The sequence below is a fragment of the Saccostrea echinata genome, unplaced genomic scaffold (assembly GCF_033153115.1).
Source record: "Saccostrea echinata isolate AGI-Se365-2 ecotype Australia unplaced genomic scaffold, CSIRO_AGI_Sech_v1 ptg000029l, whole genome shotgun sequence".
NCBI lineage: Eukaryota > Metazoa > Mollusca > Bivalvia > Ostreida > Ostreidae > Saccostrea > Saccostrea echinata.
The window spans coordinates 3,277,444-3,300,594 of record NW_026889778.1 but is presented as its reverse complement, the minus strand read 5'-3'; the positions used below and the strand labels follow the sequence as shown (position 1 = coordinate 3,300,594).

At 32.9% G+C, this 23,151-nt stretch overlaps 1 protein-coding gene across 1 annotated transcript in view; it reads right to left on the bottom strand.

Moving 5' to 3' along the window:
- Positions 1-3,689: 3,689 nt before the first annotated feature.
- Positions 3,690-23,151, bottom strand: part of LOC133194347 (uncharacterized) — a 67,568-nt gene continuing 48,106 nt past the window's right edge. The window contains exons 8-10 of the mRNA XM_061330326.1: positions 7,028-7,125; positions 5,471-6,682; positions 3,690-4,569 (exon numbers count right to left, since the gene is read on the bottom strand). Coding sequence (XP_061186310.1) covers positions 3,901-4,569; positions 5,471-6,682; positions 7,028-7,125 — 1,979 coding nt within the window. The 3' untranslated portion in view covers positions 3,690-3,900. The remainder of the gene's footprint in view (positions 4,570-5,470; positions 6,683-7,027; positions 7,126-23,151) is intronic.

Sequence of the window (23,151 nt, the reverse complement as noted above, 5' to 3'; positions counted from 1 at the left end):
TTAAATCGCATAAATTTACAAGAGGAATGGTGGATGAGGGACGGCCACCCCGAGTGTAATAGACGAAAGGATAAACGGATAGCCAGACACCCGAATCACTTTAATTTACATATATGTATACCCTTCCCCTTTTCAAGAGGTAGTAAAATAAGTGATGTTTGATCTTTATGATAGTCTTCCAAAGATATACTGAAATTTCATTCTCACATTTTTTTTTCTTCTAACGTGTCAATAACACCTTATATTGTTCTTCTCTTTCTTTTTCATATATCTTAGTCGTGTTTGTATTGTTTTTGATGTAGATAAAGTAATCCCTGATCATGGAAGACACCTTGTTCAAATAGAAATGTGAAGTAAAAGTAACATGATTGATCTTTACGTCTTCCTTGATTAAATAAAACAGAATAAATATATAAATTGAAGTTCGGACTTCAGTTGACGTCTATATTATAGGAGATTTGAAAATTTGTCAAAACTTGCATATTTTCCCAGGAAAGTGATTGCTTTCGTTCAAGCTGACGCTTAGATTAGAAATCTTTAAATTTAAAGTTAAATACCAATTAGCTTTTATTTTTTTTATTACGAGAAGAAGACAATTTAATACGTTTTACAATATTTTGATCGGTAATCAGTCAGTGATGCCACTATCACAGGTAGTGCTGGGATTCTATAATTTGTTTTCGGTAACACAAAACATTAAAAATTTCAGATCAAGGAGAATATAAGACTTGGTTTGAAGAAATGCATGAGAAGGGATGTATCTTTTATAAAATATAACTTTCAGCTGTAGGGTATGACGGTGCATTAAACTCGAAAAATAAGCATCTTTTTGTCGGTCTATCACTGCTATACAGTACTGGAAATGCAAAGTCAATTCCAAGCCACCCCTTACTTATATGATACCCCCTTCCTACACCAATAATCACCAGTACTGGTAATGCTAAGTCAATGTCCAGCCACCACCTGCCTATAGGGTACCCCCTCCCTACACCCATAATCATCAGTACGGGTAATGCTAAGTCAATACCCAACCACCCCCTGCCTATAGGATACCCCCTCCCAACACTAATAAACACCAGTACTGGCATTGTTATTTTTACTCAACCCTTCCGAGGATCTGTGTATCGATCAAATATTTAACCTTTACCTTTACAAGTACTATGAATCTATAAAAAAAAAAGTATTGCCTTGAACTTCTCCGTGGCCCATATTGTTGTACTGAGTAGCTTATATTTTAACCTATTCATTTACCATGACCTTGACATCAAACAGAATATATATACATGTATTTTGTAAACTTTGATCTTCCCTGGGACTTTGACATATGACCTTTCTGTCACTAGTCTTTCCATTATTTGTCTGTCTCGTCTAAAATATTTTGTTTAAACGTTACACGCATTCTTGAGAATTTGTTTCCTTTAGCAAATTAGTTAAAAAAAATTGTTCAGTCATTCCAAAAGAGAATTATGCTGAAAATTCTCCAATGTATATACATTTTACAACAAAAAATATGGTTCTCCTGAGTCTTCTCAAGATACAAGGGCCTTGAATTGCTCTCCTGATAAATTGTACAACCGATCACTTCTATTTGAAGCCTCTAAGTATCCTATATATTTAGAAAAAGCCTTTAAATTCTAAAAGTCATTATGACCTACATTTTGATTAAAAAATTCTGGGAATCCAAGAGGCATCAGCTGACAAAGTTTGGTGATTCACATAGCTCCTTATTATAAAAAGAAATCTAGATATAGCTATGAGATACCAATAGTAGGTCACGGTAACCTCCCTATTGGTAAACATACTCTGAGACTCCAAAATGCCTCAATTAACAAAGTTTGATGATTTTAGGTCCCTTATCATTTGAAATATTTAGATATTGCCTTGAAGTTCTAAATGTAGGGCACTGTGACCTACTTTTTAGTTTACAAATTCTGAGGACTCAAAATACATCAACTGACAAAGTTCGATGATTCTAAGCCAATTAGTATCTCAAAAATCAAAATATCACCTTAGAACTCCAAAAGTCGCCATGACCTTCTCTGACCTACTTCGAGGACCCAAGATGCATCAACTGAAAAAGTGTGTATGATTCTAAGACAATTAGTAATTTGAAACATTTAAATATAGCCATAAAATTTAAAACTAGGTCATGGTGACCTCATTTTCAGTTGACATACTTGATAATTCTAAGCCAATAAGTATCTGAAATATTTCAAAAGTAGATCACTGTGACCTACTTTTCACTTGACATGTTCCTTGGAACCAAATGCATCAACTTACAAAGTTTAATGATTCTAAGCCCATTATTGTCTGAAATATTAAATATAATCATAAAATTTCAAAAGTGGTCACAACGACCTGCTTTTCAATTGAGGTACTCTGAGGACCTAAGATGCATAAACTGACAAAGTTTGATGATCATAGGCCTTAAAGTATCCAAAACAAGTCTTTCATACAATTTAAAACGAATGCCTGCAAAATTCAAAAAGTACGTCAAAGTGACCCATATTTTGATAAACATGTTTTAAGGCCCCGAGATGCATCAACTTACAAGGTTCTAAACTTCTCACTATCTGAAATAATGACCTTGAATGTTTTGAAAAAATTAGACATAAAAAAAATCAAAAAGTAGGTCACGAGGACATACTTTTCAGTTGATTTAATCTGGGGACTGAAGATACAACAATTGACAGTTTGTTGATCAAAGGCTTAAAAGTGTCAAAAATATGCCTCTTAAACAATTTGAACACAAATGCCTGCAAAATTCAAAAAGTAAGTCACTGTGTCCGACTTTGTGATTAATATGTTTGAAGACTCCAAGATGCATCAACTTACAAGGTTTGATGATTCTAAACCCCTCAGTATCTGAAACAATGACCTTAAATGTTTTGAAAAAAATTAAACATACAATTCAAAAGAGGTCATGGTGACTTACTTTTCAGTTGATGTACTCCAAGGACCTAAGATTCCTCAACTAACGAAGTTTGGTGATCATACATGTAGGCATTAAAGGGTCCAAAATATGCCTCTAAATCAATCTGAAAACAAATGCCTGCAAAATTCACAGAAGTAGGTCACAGTGACCTACTTTTGAGTCAACACGATGTGAAGTCGTAAGATGCATAAACTGACAATATTTGATGATCCTAGTCCTTATAGTAAACAAAATATCAACGTTTGTAAAATACATAATTTTGGTCAACTTTGAAGTGACCTTGAGACCACGCCCTTTACCCTAGGATGATGCCTTGAATAATTTTTAATCTACAACATATCCTCATCCCTGTGTTTACGTTTGGTGATAATCTGCCTATGCATAGATTTTTTTTTTGTTTTTGTTTTCCTAATTATAACCCCTTGTTTAAGGGTCACATCCCTAATTTTAATATAAACAAATGATACTCTGACAAATTGCAAAAATTGTCCAAGGATCTCTTGAGTCTTATCATATATATGACCCATATTCTAAAAAGTTTACGCTTACCGCACAAATGGCAATAGCATTAGTCTTTGAGCATTTGGCTCAAAAGAACTAAAAATCCCAATGGGGTTATTAATTTTTTCTTTTATAAACATCAATGAAAAATCAATCATATTCAGTTTTATTAGACAAACATTTTCTATTTGGTTCAATTATTAAAATGTTTATAATATGCATTTGTAAATATTAAAGGTAAACTGACCAGGCTACAGATGTAATTCTCAAATCATAAAAAATAATGAAAACTTATTCTAAACAGTGGCTCCCAAGGTATGCAACTACATAATGTTCTATATATTAACAATATCATACTCTACAAATAAAATCATTGTGAATTGAATTTGAGTTCAATATTGTTTTTCAATATTTATAATGGTGTATATTCAAGTGCTGTTATGAATGGTCTGTGAGTAATACACTTAATTTGTAGCATGCTTGCTTTCAAGCCTCAATACTGCTGCTTTAACTTCTTGCACATCTGACACCACTGTCTTCACCATTTCATACTGACTATCCAACTTAACCTTTTCTATGATAGCATCTTCATCTTCCTCTTTTAATGTCAGTTTTTGAATGTAATTAAGTTTATCCAAGCACTTCTTTCCAGTGAAGGTTTCAAGTCTTCTGCAGATATCTGACATCGTTAACCAGGTGTCTTCGAATTCTGTGTGAGGGGTGGATGCTGAGCTTACATGAGCAGTCAAATTGTTTCGAATCAACCTTATTCTCTCGACATCATCACCCACCCTTATCTCTCCTGCTGCAGGCATACTGTTCCCTCCCCATTTTCCTTTTGTAGGTTTAGGGATCTTTGAACAAACGTTTCTGATCAACATGTAGATTAATGAAATATCAAAATTCTTATATCCATCATTATTTGCCTTCTTCAAAAGATCTTCTTGATCTGGGCGTAATGTTGGATAAATTGATGATGTCCTCACTTTGTTATAAAGAAGGGAAGGGTGCATTTCCCACTCAAGCACGTCTCTGTATGCCTGATTTAACACATCGTTTGTTGCCATTCCGAGTTTTGCAAATCTAGATCGGTCCATAAGTTTTTGTCCAGTGCTAGAAATGTTTGCCTTTCTCTGAAACAATATTTACATGAAGTTGATCAACCCAACATAAACATAAATCATTATGTATAAAAAAGACAATTTATCCAAACATTACTTATATTATTAAAGAAACAATTTAGTCTTAAGAAGATTGAGTCTGATATACTTTTTAAAAGTAGCACTAAATTGAATTTTATTCGGTTAATACTTTTGAGCATAAAGGCATAAAAAAGGCCAAAAGACTAATTTAGACCATCAGTAGATTCTAACTTTTTAAACCACCTAATCCTACCTTTTTGTGTTTTAAGAGGTCCGTGTTTTCCCTTGTTCATAATTTTCTTTTGTTGACAATATTTATGAGACTGTACATAGTTAACGATCAGAGATCTTTTCTTTTCAACAGAAAAGAGAAATTAATCAGTATTTAGAAAAATATCTTGAAATTAGAAGTTTAAGCGTGACACTATCTGATTGGCTCAAACTAGATCACATGATCAAGTAAAAAATGTCATAAACTAGATGTTTCTATTGTAAGCATCTAAAAAAAGCGCATAATGCGTATGGCATAATAATTCTTATATATGATAAAATATTGAGTAATAGAAACGTTGATTTTTAAGACATTTAAGATTATTAACTATAAAGAAAAAAAATAATACAACAAATAATGCCTTTTGATTCCGTACAATATTAATTCCTAGATAAATAGACCTAAGAGAAAGCATATCGCACTTCGTGCTCGGTCGATGGGCTTTCTCAAAGGTCTATATATAAATAGGGATTGACATCATCAAAAGGCTATATTTGTACATTACGATCATAAAAAGATTGACTGATAGACAGATAGCTGTACAAAGAGAGGGACAACAAAGTATTTCCAATATACCCCAATAAACTTTGTGGAGTGAGGGGTATGATAGACAACAATTACCTTTTCCCAGAAACCCAAAGTCCTTTGTACATTTATCACATGTTTCTCCCGAAGTTGACACTTGCACTGCGTTTCTTCAGTTTTGATTTTGGCGAGCTCACTTGCAAGGGTGAAAGATAGATCTTTCTCATTACAAATAATGTTTTGACATTTGAATCCTCTGTGAAATATTTTTGAGTTATGAGATGTTTCTGTCAATTTTTCTATGGCATGTTCGATGGAGTCTCCAATCTCATTTGAAACCTCTTTATCTACAGCTAACCGTCTGAGTCGTAACACTTGCAACTGAATATCATCATTACATATACCAACAATAACAGTGTGTTCTTTGTGATCAAACGCAGCTGCTGTTTGATAAAGACACAGATTTCCTTCATTATCTTCGTCTATTGAAACACTCCATCTAAGAATACTTATGCAATACGATACCAGTCTGTAGAAAATAAACATAGCAAAAGAAGTGAATCGATAGCACAAAATGGATGAACATTCCCACTTTTCCTCGCAAAAGTCAGCTTTAAACTGTTTTTTATTCATACATGGGACATACCATGAAATGCAACCTTCTGATCCAATCTCCAAAGATACAAGCATTTGAAGTTTTTCCATGTAAGACATAATTCCACTTTTGTGTTTTAAGTATGATTGTTCATCTTTCCACAGCGAGTCCACCACTTCGACCTTAAGTTCCCCCGTTTTGTTGAAAGATTTCCATTCTTTAATCAATCTCCTTTTGCAGTCTTTATTGATATGGTTTACATCAGCAATTATCTTGCTGAAAGCATTAGCAAACCACTGTATGTCTAGTATAACATGTTCCCCCAATTTCCCTTCTTTAAAATACAAGAGAAGTCCATTATCATGGAAACACTTTAAAAACTTAGACATTTCTTCATCACCTTTAAATCGGTATTCATTAGGAAGAGATGAGTTGAGCTTCCAAATTTCACCCAGGGACAAAACCTTCCAGGCTCCTTTATACAATAACTGTTCCATTAAAGCCCAAGAAGAAGGCAATTCAATTTTAGTATTGGCCTCATCTGTGAATAGTTCCACTATGGACTTTTTCATCGATTCCAGCATTTCTTTTGTTTTGTAATTTAGTTCCACTAGACCTACTGCATATTCCCGATCATTCAGAGACTTACTTAACCAATCTCTGTCCTCATCAGGTACAGCATTCCAGAACTCCTCAAAATACTTCTCTATTTCCTGAAGGGGATAACATAATTGAAGCATAAATAAATGAGTGCTCCAGCGTGTTATGCTGTGCTGTAATTTAAATACTTTTAAAGTGTTTAAACTCTGAAGATCCAGATCAGAAGGACGTCCTTTAGAGTACATTTCTGAATGCATTCTTCACTGACAAGTTGACAGAAAAACAGATGCCATGCAACTTTTGATCAAGAAGAATTCTCTTTATATAAACAAGCATATCTTGTCTTAAATTTGCTATAAAAGTATGGAAATATACAAAATAAATTTCAAAAGAAAATCTTTTTTTACAAATGCTCTCAAATCACATTCCAATTATATTACAATAGCATTAATGCTTACATCTGTAGATTTTGTTTCTGTGTGTGTGGCAACAAGAAACAGCGGTGCCTTTTTGCCTCCAAATGTCTTGATTGATGTAATCCAAAACTTCAGGTAGTCTAGAAGAAAAAGAAGAAATCATTAAAAATAGGAACTAGTGTGTTCTCCGATGAGGCTGAAGCTCAACTGGTATGTACTCGGTGTATGCTAATATAGTGTACTTGTTCACCAAAGCTTACTAGAATTCAATCAAAAATGAACTAGTTGTAGCCTTTTGGAGGAAATAAAAAGAAATGTCTTTTCTTTAATGACCACGGCAACATAATTTGTCAAATCAAAAATCAATATAGAGAATTACATATCTTAGTATATAATGTACTTGTCTACTAAGTCTTATTTAAATCGGACCAAAACTATAGGAGGAGTAACGTTTTGAAAAAAAACATCAAAGAAATTTTACTTTTATATTCATGGAAACACCATTTGTAAAAATCAGAAATCGATACAGAACTATGGATCTTACTATACTGTATTGTACTTGTGTACCAAGTATTATTGAAATTAAACCAAAACCGTAGAAGAATTAGCGTTTACAGAGACAGACAGCTAGACAGTCGGAAGACAACTTACCTCTGCATATGCTCTTCTGGTTTCTGACCAGAAATTTTGTTAAGAATATTAAATGTCAGAGTGTTGGCAACTGATTCCTCAGACAAATAGAATAATGTATATTGGGAAATGTTTATCAATTTCTTTTTTACCAAAATCAGATGAAAACTGTAGGAGGAGTTACAAGCATTTAAAGAGTTTTCTAATATTTATGTTTACTTAATATCCAGTGATTTTATTATTATTTTTTTTTTTTGGGGGGGGGGGGGCAAAAATGCCATCTATATTCAGACGTTTCCCCTCACAAAACTAGGTTATTGTTCCCAATTATAAATACGCGGCTAGGATAAGGCTGTCCGAAGAATGTCACAGTGTACCAGCCGCAGTAACATCTCTGAACTACCTAGATATGACGTCATAATGGCATATGACGTCAAGTCACTGCGAATTTGAGCAGACATGAGAGGGAAAGTCATAATATTTACATTCCTTTCACATCACATGTAGATTTTTTTACGTTGATGTTTAATTCATGTGTCTGGATTGTTGTTTTAAGGCTGTTATGATGGTGAATATTTGCAGTATAATATTGTTATTCCTTTTTCTTGTCAAACATGTACGTATTCAAACAAATACGAAAAGAAAATGTGAAACGCTCCCCCTTACGCGCCTGTAGACGGAGTGAGAATTTATAAATCGTGTATATATTAGACTGGCAGAAGTGAATAATAAGGATTAATTGAAGATATTCTGTGTGAATCTACTAGAGAAATATGTCCTCTAAACGAATTTTGCTGGGGGATTGTATGTAATTAATCCCATTTTGTATAAATTGCGATGAAGAGTGGAAAATGACCCCTTGTATGTGGGTAAGTTGAATTTCTCGTGAAATATTTTCTTAAGAAATAAAATTCAGACTTGCCCCCAGCACTTTATATATACCCAAGAATACGTTTAATTGATTTATGTAACAAGCCGTTCACAATTATTTTGTTTTTCACTTGTGCCGATGCGATTTTTGTGCATTATTTAAGAAAATTTATAAGTGTCCTTCACGTGATCAGCACAGTCATGTGACATCACAGAAATGCTTATTTATAATACCTTATTCAACTCTCTTTGCAACTTAACTGTGTATGTATGCATAGATTACAAATTGAAATCAAAACATAGCTCAAAATAAAATATTATATATCTAATGCTTATAAAGCCTTCGGATAGCCTTAACATAGCTGCGTATGTTTTCCCTATTTCAAATGATATAAAATTATATGTTAACTAATTAACTAAATTTGTTTCTTTTAATAGTTCGCCGAAATTGCCGACGAAAAATATGACTTTTTACTTTAATAATTATTCTCAAAACCCTTGCACATCAAATTGTTTTTGATTAATGTGTAAAACAATGAGATATATTATAATGTATGTTTTGGAGACAAGATTGATCTTCCAACTCCCTGTTGTGCTTTATGACTGACCTCATCATCGGTTTTATACTCATTCAAGGGTAATTCAAAAAGTTCAGACTTTCGCCATAACTTTTTTATTTAACATCATATGATAACCAAACTTGGTACACATATTTTTCCAATAGATTGAAATAATTTGAGTCAAAAACTTAGAATATATCTTCATATTTAGTAAAATTACCAAAGATTTAAGTAAAAATGGGGTCACGGAGCAGGGTAAATTTTTTATTACTAATTATGCACTTTATAATTTCTATATTCATACCTCATATAAAAGCCGCTTAAACGAAATCAAATTTAAATGTTGAAATATATGGAGATAACGAACAGTATTCAAGCTTAAAAGTCCATTAAACAATACAAAATAGGAGCAGAGCAAACACGGACCTCCAAAACATCAGAGGTGGGATCAGGTGCCATGGAGGAGTGAGCATCCCCTGCCGACCGGTCACACCCGCCGTGTGCTCCTTGTCATGATCGGGAAAAAACCGGAAAAATCTGTCGACAATTCAGTGTCTTAAAAATGGCCTAACAATTAGTATGAAAATCTTCATTCAGTATTTGACTCAATGATAAATTGTATTTGCTGACAAGGTCACTGTATCGACCATACAACTTACGAAATGATGACTCTTAACGAGACTGCTGACATTCTTGTTTCATCATCTTGTTTGTCAATATTTTATCTCGTATTAGAAACTGAACACACGTAGAGCATGCTCTTGCGTATCGAATGAACTGAGAGATATAAACCCCGTCTGCAGGTGATGAAGGTATATAAGTAAGGGAAGTTGACGATTGAAAAGTTAAAGTCATCACGTTAATCATAAAGCTTGGTTGTTAGATTACCATTAACGTCTTTTTCAAGTAAAATATCCAAATATGAAACAGATGTGTCAGACTCTGTGGTATATTTTATCTCAAGCTCACCGGGATATATCGTATCGACATAAGAATGGAAATAAGCATTGTTAATTGACAATACGTCGTCGATATATCTAAATGTCGAGTTGAAGGCCACAGCAAGTGTTTTCTTCTTTTCACGTATAGGATTTTGGACACATTCTGCTTCATATGAATACAAAAAAGGTCTGCTAATAACGGGGCGCAATTGGTACCCATGGGAATTCCAATAGATTGTTGGAAGACCTGGTCTCCAAAAACCACATAGATATTGTCAATCAAAAACTCAAGCATCTTTTTAATGTCAACTTCAGAGTACTTGTGTGTACAATCAGAATATTTTTTAACAAAATGATTTTGCAAATAACCAATGACAAGGTAAGTAAATTTACGAGTTCCATTTTTATTGAAAAAGCAGCTGTCAATGATATTAAAAAGCCTGGACTTTAATTTATCATGGGGAATGGTTGTGTATAAAGTAGAAAAGTCGTAAGTTTTTAAGCTGTTGAATTTGGTAATTTCTTGAGATTTCAAATTTTCCAAAAGTTCCTTGGAATTTTTAAAAATCCACATCTGATTTACACAATTTCTCGAATATATTGTTGCACAGTACTCAAATTAGTGTTGTTTAATTTTTTTTTTAGATTCTTTTATGTAATGTAATACACCGCTTCGTTTAAAAGATATGAACTTCGAAAAACAGATTCATTAAGGTCAGACGACACGTTCCTCGAATATATGTTTTGTATCTCTTCATAATATATAGAAAAATATTCATAATTATCATTATCTTTTGATTTTAATATTATTTTCAAAATTAATACACCAAAAAAATCATTATATTAATAATTCAAGAGATTTCCAATAGGATTATATAGAATACACCATCATCTGGTATCGTACACAAATGCCTGATAAGGTATCTCAATTTTTTGTGACGAAACTTGTTAAAATAGCAATACTTGAATGACAAAATCTTGAGAAAAATTATATATTATTGAGGAACGTATAGTTCGGCCTTAAAAAAAAACAGAAAATGATGACGTCGAAGGACAAGACGGAGCAGCGAATAGCGATAAAATTTTACTTTTCATTCGGGAAACCTCTAAAACAAACTCTCAAAATGCTGGAGGAAACCGTGCATTTGTATATACATGGAAAAACAGTTTTTGAGTGGTAGAGACATAAACGGTCTGCTTGGAAACAGATTATTGTTTAAATATCTGGGCAACAGAGTTAGTAACGTCATGAAACGTGATGTGCGCTTCCCTGTTGCAGAATTTGTGAAAGCAGAATTACGCGGTAAAGAATTTGAAAATACTGACAATCTTTCCTTGACGATGTTTTTGGCGTTACAATGGTATTAAGCGTGCTCCGTGGTGACAAATCACGTTGCTTTTAAAATTGAATGAGTTCTGTTCAATCAAATGGAATGAAACATCAGACATCAACAATATAAATGATTTTAGATATGAAAATGTTATGATCTTAAATCTTTTAAAAATAATTTGATGATGAGGGATATTGTCTACACATATTTTGAATGACCCTCGTATGAAGTTTATTATTTAAAAAAAAAATACACGAGAAACAATCTTCCTTCCATGGCCTCCGATTCTGACATCTTTATATTAATGACTCCATTAATTAGCAATGTTCATTTTCATCCATATGTCGAAGTGAACTTGGATCAAAAGACATCAGTAAGTATTTCTTATCTATTTTATATTTGTATGATCTACTGAATATTGACCTAAATAGCAAATTTACAATTTGATGATGTGACAAATGAGCTTAAATTCTTCGTTAACTTCAGATATCTTGATTTTAATTATCACCAGCATGTGTTTTATTGTAACTGGTTCAGTGAGTGTGTCATATATATGTGCAGAAACAGAAGACTATGATTGGACAGTATCTCTTGGAAAAAAATACGTATGAATGTTGTCTATTGAGGTTTGTATCCATTCTATATAATACATAAATAAGGACTGAGTATTTGAAGTACTCATCTTGAAATATCGTAAAAAGACTTTTTAAAACTTTTTTTTACATGCCTATAAAACCAAAATATATGGTGGTCTATGTCTAGTGCGGCTGTTATTTAAGAAGTACAATCCTATTATAATTTTTATTTAACATTAAAAGTCAGCTTTATTACAAAACAGTGAAATAGACCATTTTAACGAAAAAGTATATTTTTAATATATAACTGACTTAACCAACCCATGTGTTTCAACATAATTCTGGAAGATATATGTGGCCAATTATTTTATTTAAATCTAATAGACAGGGTACACGATAGAAGTCTATGGGTATATAGGATTTTCAAAGATTTCTTACCTTTGTACGTCCATACGGAGAAGATTGATCCTTCTTGATTATCTTTCTCTTCATCGACAACATCTTCAAACTTCTTAGTCATGTCCAACACAAGAATGAAGAAGGCCTTTGGGGTTACATAAATTTGGTGACAGGCATAATACGCTAACTGCCCGGCAAAATCCAACATGCTAACTGTCGGTAATTTTTCTTTTTCAGACAAAATTTTCTGAAAAATTTCATCCTTTACCATTGCTTGTGCTTCTGAGGAGAGAACACTGGCCATTATTTCTACTGTGTTCTCTTCTTTTTTACCTTCAGGTGGTGTACTATGCATTTCCATCTCTTCTTTCCTTTTTTCTCTGCTATGAATAACTTCTATGTTTTTATCGGTATTCCTCTGTTCCCAATTGTCTCTATTTTCATCTGAATCAGAGATGTCAACAGCACATTTTGGACCTGGCTTCATATCTTCAGTATTTATCCTAATAAATGTCTTCAATGGTGAGTCATCATCTGCTACTGTTAAATAAAAAAGATATTGCATAATTTGATTTCCTACTTTAAAAAAAATATATATCATTTTACAATATCTTAAGACGGATTTCCTAAAAGTTCCTTGGTGTTTTTAAGTATCCACATCTGATTTATACCACTTCTCGAATATACATGTATTGTTGTACAGTACTACTGAAGTTTCTCCTTCACTGTTGCTAATATTTTACTGAGGAATAAAGAAAGAGGCTTGGTAGAATATTTACCGTAACCCACAATGTATCTTTCTTTGAAAGTATATTGGTATTAAGTTCATTAAATCAAAATTAACTGCGTGATGTCCAGAAGAGAAAAAGAATATTTTTTTTCAGATTGCATTAATTTTATTTAATTAAGGCCCACCCTTCAAGCCGGGGAGGTGTTGAAATAATAATTCTTGTGCCCCTTCATCCGTTCATGCCATAAGCCAAAACGTCAAAACTGGCTGAGCCGTTCCAAAAGAAGTTGAAAAGGTTTCAATGTTAACGGACGACGCAAGACAAAAACAGTTACAACAGGTCACCTGAGTTACTCATGTGACCTACAAAGGATTTTGAAAAGCATTAAAGGGGTTTTCTTTTGGTCATAGGAGGTTACGCCATAAAAACTCTTGTTTTTTTATTTTTCTTTTTATCTCTCTTTTATATTCTGTGATATCCAACTGAGTTTAAACCCTACCTCTGCTGACCATGAACTGAACACGCACCACATGGAAATGCTTGCATAACAATATGGCTTATCATGAGAAAAAGAGTTCTGTTCTTGAGAAGAAGATTTTAGATTTTATTTTTTCTTATATATTATCCTATAAAATTTTGATCTCCTATTGTTGTTTCACTCGAACCCAAAAGCCATGATTTAAAAAAAAACTTGAAAATTCACACTATTGAGGTTAATTCCATATTAATATTAGTGGCCATCCATTGCTTTGCTAATTATGAAAATTTTAGGATTATTCCTTTACATCCATTTGTCATGTGAAAATTTGATCATTTTAACCCCACCCTATCCCGAGGGACCATGGCTTGAAATTTCATACTACACTATGTTAGGAAGCTTTCATATAAAATATGAAGATAACGAACAGTATTCAATCTCGAAAGTCCAATGAAACGATACAAATTTGGAGTACAACAAACACGGACCTCAAAATTTAGAGGTGGAATCAGGTGCCATGGAGGAGTGAGCGTCCCCTGCCGACCAGTAACATCCGCCGTGTGCTCCTTGCGATGATCGGAAAAAAATCCGTAGACAGTCTGTCTGTCAGCCTTTCCCACTAAGTTTTCCGCACATTTTTTTCTCTAAAGGCTTGCAGATATTGGCTTGATATTTATGTGTGTGAGTGAACCTTAATGACTTACAAATGCGGTGTGTGTTTCGTTCCGTTTCGATGATTTTTGACGGATTTTAAGCAGAATTATAGCCTCTTTAATTTTGTAAGGAAACCAGATTTCCCAATTGGTTTTTCCCTTTTTTTACTTAAACATTTGCAGATATTGAGCTGATTTGTGGTATGTGGGTCTACCTTAATGAGTTAAAGATAAAGATCGCAATTTGTTCTGCTTCAATGTATGGCTTTTTAAAAAAAAAATTAATGGGAACCAGATTACACTTGCTGGTATGCAGCTAGTACTATTTATGCAATACTCTCAGAATACTTGTTCGTATGAAAAATATTGACGCAATGTTCTGGTGCCATTCAAACTCAAGGCCAAATTTTTATCCAACAACATGGGTATGAAAAATATGGACTTGTTATTTTGGTAGAAAAGTTTTTTTTCTTATATATGCATTATGTAAAATTTAGACTTACCTAACTCCAAGCTCCTTTATTTAAAACAAAATACACGAATAGCACAGTATTGGAATGCTGGCAAGTGGTGGCCTTTTGGTACTCAATTTTTTTTTATTCTTTCTATATTCTTGTGCAAAGCTATGATTTTTAACTATATCGATTTTAGCATTACCAAGCTACTTCAATTTTTCTATAATCAACTTCTCTTTTCGTAGCAATACACCAATATAACCTGCTTATGGAGTTAATGTCTCCATGTTGATTTGATAAACAAGAACAGGCTTTACATAAATTATGAACAATTTCTAAAAGCACGCAGGCTACTGACAAATAAGTTGATGATAAAATGGTATAATGGTGTAAGTATCTTATTTGATTGATTGATTCACCGTGTATTATTTTACGCCCCGTTCGAGAAGTTTCACTCATACAGAGACGTCACTATATTCCGGTGAAGGGCGTCAAATTTAAACCTTTACTCGGCACCCAGAGCCAGCCACTGAGCAGCGCGGGATTTTAATCGTGCCGATGCCTGCCGTGAAAGAGTAGCCTCAGTTTTAAAGTCTTATAAGTAAGGCCAGCAGGTTTCACTTCAAAGTGCCAGTTGACGAACGAACAGTTGCTACCTATTTTTTTTTATCGACTAAGGTCAGTCTCGGCCGGTGTTTGAACCCACAACCTTCCAATGAAGGAGCTACATGTATCTCATTTAAAGTCAATATTTTGTTTATGAATTCAATCTCTTGTTGGGTCGAATATTGACAGATATATATAACTTACATAGGAATCAAAATTTTGACAATGAATTGTTTATTGTGCTGAAAATTTGAATTGTTTCATTTGCACTACTGGACGAAAAAAGTGCTGAGAATCCCAAATTTTACTGATAATGTTTGATAATTACTGATACTGTGCTGTTCTTGCTGATAAATACTGATATTTACTGTTATTCTTACTGTTGTTACTGATAATTTTAGTTGTTTCTGATAAATACTGATAATTACTTTCGTTTTTACTGTGGAGTCTGATAAATACTGTTGATGTACTGTTGATGCTGAGATTTACTGATAATTACTGTGGTCATTGTTCTTTGGCTGAGAAGGTGCTAAAATACAGCTTAGGGTTGTTTAACATAAGTCACTGTATTACTAAAACATTAAGGCTTTTTGAAAAAAAGGGGGGAAAAAAGAAAAAGAAAAAAAAAAAAAAAAAAAAACATTGATAGCCCGACTCAAGAAATTTGGGTAAGGAGGTTGAGGAATTTTTCCATTAAAAAATACTGAAGTTGAAATAATTATTAATGGATGGGAAAAAATCGGAATTAAACAAAAAAAAAAATCCAGCAGAATATAAAAATTTTGATTCAGACCTTTTTTCACTCGGTCAAGAGAGGACAAACAATCATTTTCATTTTAAATATGGCCCTACGTGATAGATTTTTTTTTTTATTCTTTCCCAAAGACATGCATATTTTTAAATTTTTTTAATGTTCGGTCTTCCTGATTTTTCCCCCTGAAAATCTGCCCGAAACTGATAAATTTTATGCTTTTTTAAAATAAATTGAGAGATGAAAACAGGGGTGAATATGTTCCGTCTGGAGGCACATTTTTTTTTTTTTTTTTTTTTTTTTTTTTTTTTTTTTTTAGGAAAACGTAATGCAAGCATTCGTAGATCGTCCCAGAATATAACTCTGCTACATGTTTATACATGTGCAATCGGCAGACGGGGGCTAATCAAAAATTATTTGTCAGAATTATAGCGTAAGTGCAATAGTATACATGTAATTTTGATGTTGGTCTCTTACAAATTCACAAGTCACCAAATAATATATTTTTATTCAATAAGTTTTTAAAATCTCATTTATTTTATTTTATGGAATGGAAAATAAGAAATGGGACCTACTAAATGTAAATAATGGATGATTAAGTTGATCGATTTTAATATTGTAAGGTCACAGATCTGAATGGAATACACGTTTAAATTGATTTGTATTGATCAGAAATCGAAGATCAACCCGTGATTTGGCTTTATTGTGTACATGTCTTAGGCACTGGGGCAGAACGGGGTACAACATGTATATTCCATGTAAGTTGTAGTGGTTAGCGTAACAATGGGCACTAATTACCTATTATTCTGCGTCTGCGGCCATCGGTGTTAATAATAAACAAATGAACCTACACTGTACATGTACTTGCAACTTGGAGCCGGAATAATCTTTATGGACGCACAAAAAAATTATTTTTGTTATCGATTTTGTTGACAAATTAAATTGATAGAAAAATGTTTAGCAAAATAGGACACAGTACAAAATTAAAAAAAAGGAAAAGAAATGAAGTTATATACATTGTACAAACTTATTAATTAAATAAAGTAACTTAAACATGTTAAAATTAATTTTGATAAAATTTATTGTAATTCATGTAGATCTTTTCTCAGTATTTAATATCATTTGCTAGTTTTACGTACATTTCTTGAGATAAAGTTAAAAGAATATCTGGGGGAGCGTCTACATGTAAATTCATTTGAATCTCTGTTAACATTGTTTAAGGGCCTGTAAAACGGAGACGAGGGTTTCGACTTTATCTAATAAATAATTATGGAAAATTTGTACGAGATTTTTTTTTTACAAGATGGTTTAGTGATTTGGCAATTTGTGTAATGATATTATCATCAACTGTTCACAATTCAGAAACGCAAAAACTCCGGATTGCTGAATCCGAGAAAAAAAAAATCTCTTATGAATTTTGAATGTCAGTAACATGCTGATCGCACTCATGAATCATAGTATAGCTGAATTTTTTATTGTTCCTTGATTCTCTAAAATAATTTATTCACGTATATTATAGATATTAAGTAATTATTACATGTATAACTCATGGAACTTAAAACTAAAGAATCAACCTTGCGCCTATCAGCTTAGTTAACAGTCTTTCATCCCCTTTTTTTCTTCTACAGTCTGAATAACTACATGTAATTGAATCCTGTCGCGTGTAATTCGAGTACACTGGTCTCGCACAACGAGAGATGGAATGGACAACAAATATTATACTCTCTGTACAAGGTTATTTCTAATTTTATTAATTTTACTAAATGTACAAAATGCACTAATATTTGACCCGATTCTCAAAACGAAAGTAGAAACTTCCACACTTGGTGGACATGTATATATTTTACACGGTGTTTTAGAACAACCGAGTAATTTCAAGTTTTGTTTTATTTTGTTTTTTAACTGACTGACCGCGTATAAAGAGGTTTTTATTTTTTTTTAAATTGATCTAGCTGTTACCAGTAATTACGGAAGAAAAAAAGATGCGTATTTCATTGGATGAAAATCACACTGCATAAGATTTCCAGTTCCTGATGGCTTAAAAAATAAAATAAAAATAAAAACAAACAACGGAAGATAGATACATGTAGCTTGATACTATGGAATTCCATATACGACAGCCAACTGCTTACTGCCAACTGCTCACTGCTTACTGCCAACTGCTCACTGCTTACTGCCAACTGTTCACTGCTTACTGCCAACTACCACACATATTTGAATAAATTTTCATATTTATATTGATATTTATGTGAATTTTCATAAAACCAGGCGCGGATCCAGGATTTTTTTACAGGAGGGGCCCATCCCAGTAAAAAAAATCCAACCAAGAAATTTCTTGACAAAAGAAACAAAAACAAAAACGTAAACTCCTTTCCTAAGCGTAAAAAACCTCTTTCGGCAGGGGGGAGGGGGGGGGAGGGGTTGACATCTTATGCTTTATATCTATGACTTTTCATATCAACTTAACACGGATCCACGTTTTCTAGGGGGGGGGGGTTCCAAGGTCATCGTGGCTTTTAGTTGGTTTAGTATATACATTAAATAACTCTACAAATTCCAGGGGGTGGTCCGGACACCCACCCACCCCCTCCCACCGACCCCCCCCCTTCTAGATCCATGTATGTAAAACATAACTTATTTGGGAAAACAAAGAAATATAGATCTTTAATTTGAGAAAATATTTCACTATAGAAATTAACGGAAAATAGAAATTTATTTTCAAAACATCTTCCCCCGCGAAACAACAGATCCTTTTTCAGTTTTATTCATTCCAAAGGTTTTGTTGTCTCACGGAGGGGGGGGGGTGTTTTTGAAGATTATAAACAGGAAAATAGTCATTCTATTACCAATTTCAAATGAGATAACAAATAAAAAATGTACTTTATCACTTTATCAATCTCATATGTTAAATTTTACATAAGTTAAAACATACGGTGAGATTTAAGAGTCATTTATCCATTTTCATTTTCATGAGTATTTGAAAAGGTGATGTTTTCAACCTGATTTCAATTGATAAAATTTTCTACCCCCTTATGAAAGGAGTTGTAAATAAGAGCAATTGACTTTTTGTCACTGGTTTTTAAAATTAGTACTTAATACTGATGAACTTTTCTTTGCATTCAAACAAGTTTTTATGTCCAAATTGCCATTTATATGAAATTATTATGAATTAAATGGACGGAAAATGTAGCTTTTCCAACTTTAAAGTTGGTAATTCCAACTTTAAAATTGGTAATTCCAACTTTAAAATTGGAAATTCTAACTTTAAAGTCCTAGGGTAAAAAAAAAATCCCGAAAGATATTACTCGATATTTTAAACTAGGCAAAGGTTATTTGTTATTATATCTTTCAGTAATATTTCTATTACAAATACACATACCAACAAATGTTACTCAAGACCCTTTTAAAAGTTTGTTCTTTTGTCGTATGTGACCCCCCCCCCCCTTTTACCAGCATCAAAAAAAGCTATCAAATTATTTGCCTGCAGCGAAATGCAGAAATTAAATGTTTTATTTTTAAGAGGAAACACCCCCTTCTTCCGATTTATTCCTTCCTCGCCTTTACAGTTTAAAAATTCCTAAATCCAACAAATGTTATTATTATTGTAAGAACTACGCACACTAACTCTCGATTCCCGCCTACATTTTTCATCAATTTAATTCAATATAAATGGCAATTTGGACATAAAAACTTGTTTGAATGCAAAGGAAAGTTCATTAGTATTATGTACTAATTTTAAAAACCAGTAACAAAAAGTTAATTGCTCTTATTTACAACTCCTTTCATAAGGGGGTAGAAAATTTTATCAATTGAAATCAGACTGAAAACATCACCATTTTCAAATACTCATGAAAATGAAAATGGATAAATGACTCTTAAATCTCACCGTATGTTTTAACTTATGTAAAATTTAACATATGAGATTGATAAAGTGATAAAGTACATTTTTTATTTGTGATCTCATGCATTTTAAATTTGTAATATAAAATGACTATTTTCCTGTTTTGAATCTTTAAACACGTCCCCCCCCCCCCCCCGGTGAGACAACAAAACCTTTGGAATGAATAAAAACTGAAAGAAAGGATCTGTTGTTTCGCGGGGGAAGATGTTTTGAAAATAAATTTTCATTTTCCGTTAATTTCTATAGTGAAATATTTTTTTCAAATTAAAGATTTATATCTCTTTATTTTCCCAAATAAGTTATGTTTTACATACATGGATCTAGAGGGGGATCGTTGGGAGAGGGGGGGGGTCCGGACCACCCCCTGGAATTTGTAGAGTTATTTAATGTATAGACCTATACTAAACCAACTAAAAGTGACCTTGGACCCCCCCTCCCCCCCCCCCAGAAAACGCGGATCCGTGTTAAGTTGATATGAAAAGTCATAGCTATGAAGCATAAGATGTCAACCTCCCCCCTCCTGGATCCGCGCCTGGTTTTATGGAAATTCACATAAATATCAATATAAATATGAAAATTTATTCAAATATGTGTGGTAGTTGGCAGTAAGCAGTGAACAGTTGGCAGTAAGCAGTGAGCAGTTGGCAGTAAGCAGTGAGCAGTTGGCAGTAAGCAGTTGGCTGTCGTATATGGAATTCCATATGATACCACAAAAAAAAAAAAAAAAAAAAAATTGCGAGGACATAAATTATAGAACAAATTTAAGATCATGATTAAATCTTATTATTTGAACCTGTCACATTCTTCATTAAAGGGCATAGTATATGTTATATGAATAGATTTTTGTGAGAAATATTAATACTGCCTTGTTAAAAGGAGAATGGTTTGTAGAGGGGGAGGGGGGGGGTTCTCAACTAACAGAGCAGACGGAACTCGTGTTACTTGTCAAATATTCAAGTTCACTACATGAAAATATAAATTTAATTGCAGCCATTGACTGTATTAAACAGGTGGAGACCACTAGATTTTCTGACGTCAGCATAAATTTGCATATAAATTAGCTATCTATTTACTTTAGCGATTGTTGAATGAGTCTCAGTGCATTATGAACTACTACAAGTATCAATACAAACTCAGTTGTGTTGAAAATGAAGAGCAACTTGAATTGTTCCTTAGAAACTCATTTTCAATTCTTTTTTGATATTCATGAAAGAAATATTGAAAATGATGTATAATCTTTCATTTCTTTGCTCACATTTACAAAATTTGCTTTGTGAAGCCTTATATCAACTTGTAATACATCGGACTAAACCATTGTTCAAAGAGACGTAGGTGCTATTGTGTAGATAAAGCATTGAAAGTGTTTTTTCACGTGATATACATGAACATAGTTTTAGACAGCGGTATAAAGACCGCAATTATTATTTTACTCCTCAATATCATCAAAATGTTTTTATGCACACGCAAACGTCAAAGCGTTTGTCCGGTATTTGAGGCAACTATTAATCATCTAAAACAACTCAAATATCAAATGTGAGCATGGAACAGTGTCTTTGGAATAAAATCTTTCAATTTCAGCCTTATAAATTAAAAAAGAAACAGTACGGTTTTTCCAGTGACCAAGTAAATATTATGCAGTAAACCGACGAACACCACATGTCGCTATTGAATCATAAACACGTAGTAGACCGCCATGCTTTGCGACTCATTCAATTGATTGGAGTATGGGTTTGACGAAAACGTCGTCACGTGTTGAAAAGTGCCTTCCATAAAAGGTAGTGTACCCGACCTGTTAAAGATGCTTCCTAAAATTTTTAACGATAGTACAAATACACGCGGAAAAAAATATGAGATGGGATTTTTTTAAAAACCTCACAGTCTGTGAATAAAAAATTGTTTTAAAAAGTACCTGCATAGGTAGAGTAACCACTGTATGAACACCCCCCCCCCCTTCAGATATTGACAACAAAGGAGAAATATAAAGATAAAGGAAAACATAAACATTTATGATCTAATTTTAACATTAAGATGTAAAAAAAAAATAATAATAATAAAATAAAAATAAATAAATGAATAATGAAATGTGAAAACAAATTATAATTCATGTGACTTTTTCATTTAGAATCTAACTAGTAAGTAGATTGTAATGAATTTTGTTGATAAAATACTTTCTTTAAAATAATTAATCATCACTCAAGCTTTTTTAGCACCTTCTCAGCCAAAGAACAATGACCACGGCAATTATCAGTAAATCTCAGCATCAACAGCACATCAACAGTATTTATCAGTATTTATCAGACTCAACAGTAAAGACGACAGTAATTATCAGTATTTATCATAAACAACTATAATTATCAGTAACAACAGTAAGAATAACAGTAAATATCAGTATTTATCAGCAAGAACAGCACAGTATCAGTAATTATCAAACATTATCAGTAAAATTTGGGATTCTCAGCACTTTTTTCGTCCAGTAGTGTTGACTTGGAACACGATTACTGCTTGCTATGTTCACCTTTCTACAGATGTTATCATGTTAAATATGTCAAGCTATTTAGATTTTTTTTTTTTTTTTGCTTTGCATGCATAAATATTCAAACAGCCCACTGCATTAATTGATTTATAATGTCTTAATTACTTTATACTTAATATTCAAAGTCTGTTTCCTGCAAGAAAAGGATGAGGTATGAAAATAATGAACAGTTATCAAATTCAAAACTCCATTGAAACAATACAAATTTGGATCACTGCAAACATGGACCTCTAAACATCAGAAATGGGATCAGGTGCATTGGAGGAGTAGGCATCCCCTGTTGACCGGTCACACCTGCCGTAGGCCCTATGTATAGATACATGTCCTGATCCTGTTCTAGATTTTTATTCTTTTCTGAATTTATTAAGATGATCAATATTTGTTTTCTTCATCTTTTGATACAGGTGGTCGTCAGGAATGAAATGTTGAAATGTTCTTTGTAACAAAAATAATATTACCTTTCAAAATTCCGTTTTTAACAAAGAACAGATGTTGATGGACTTCCAGTCCCCTGGTGGACTTTGTTACATCACTAATATTTTGATGTTGCCCTCTTAATCGCTTTAACAGTGTTGTTTTTCCAGCTTCAGCACATCCAACAAGTATTCCTCTGGCATGGGAAACAGTTGTCTTCTCCTTCCTAAGAAACTTCTTTAGCTCATCAATTTTACCTTTATTTAAGACATCACTGTTTGTACCTAAAAGAACACATGCTGTCATGTACCTAGGATACTTCTCAGAAAGTGCATTGA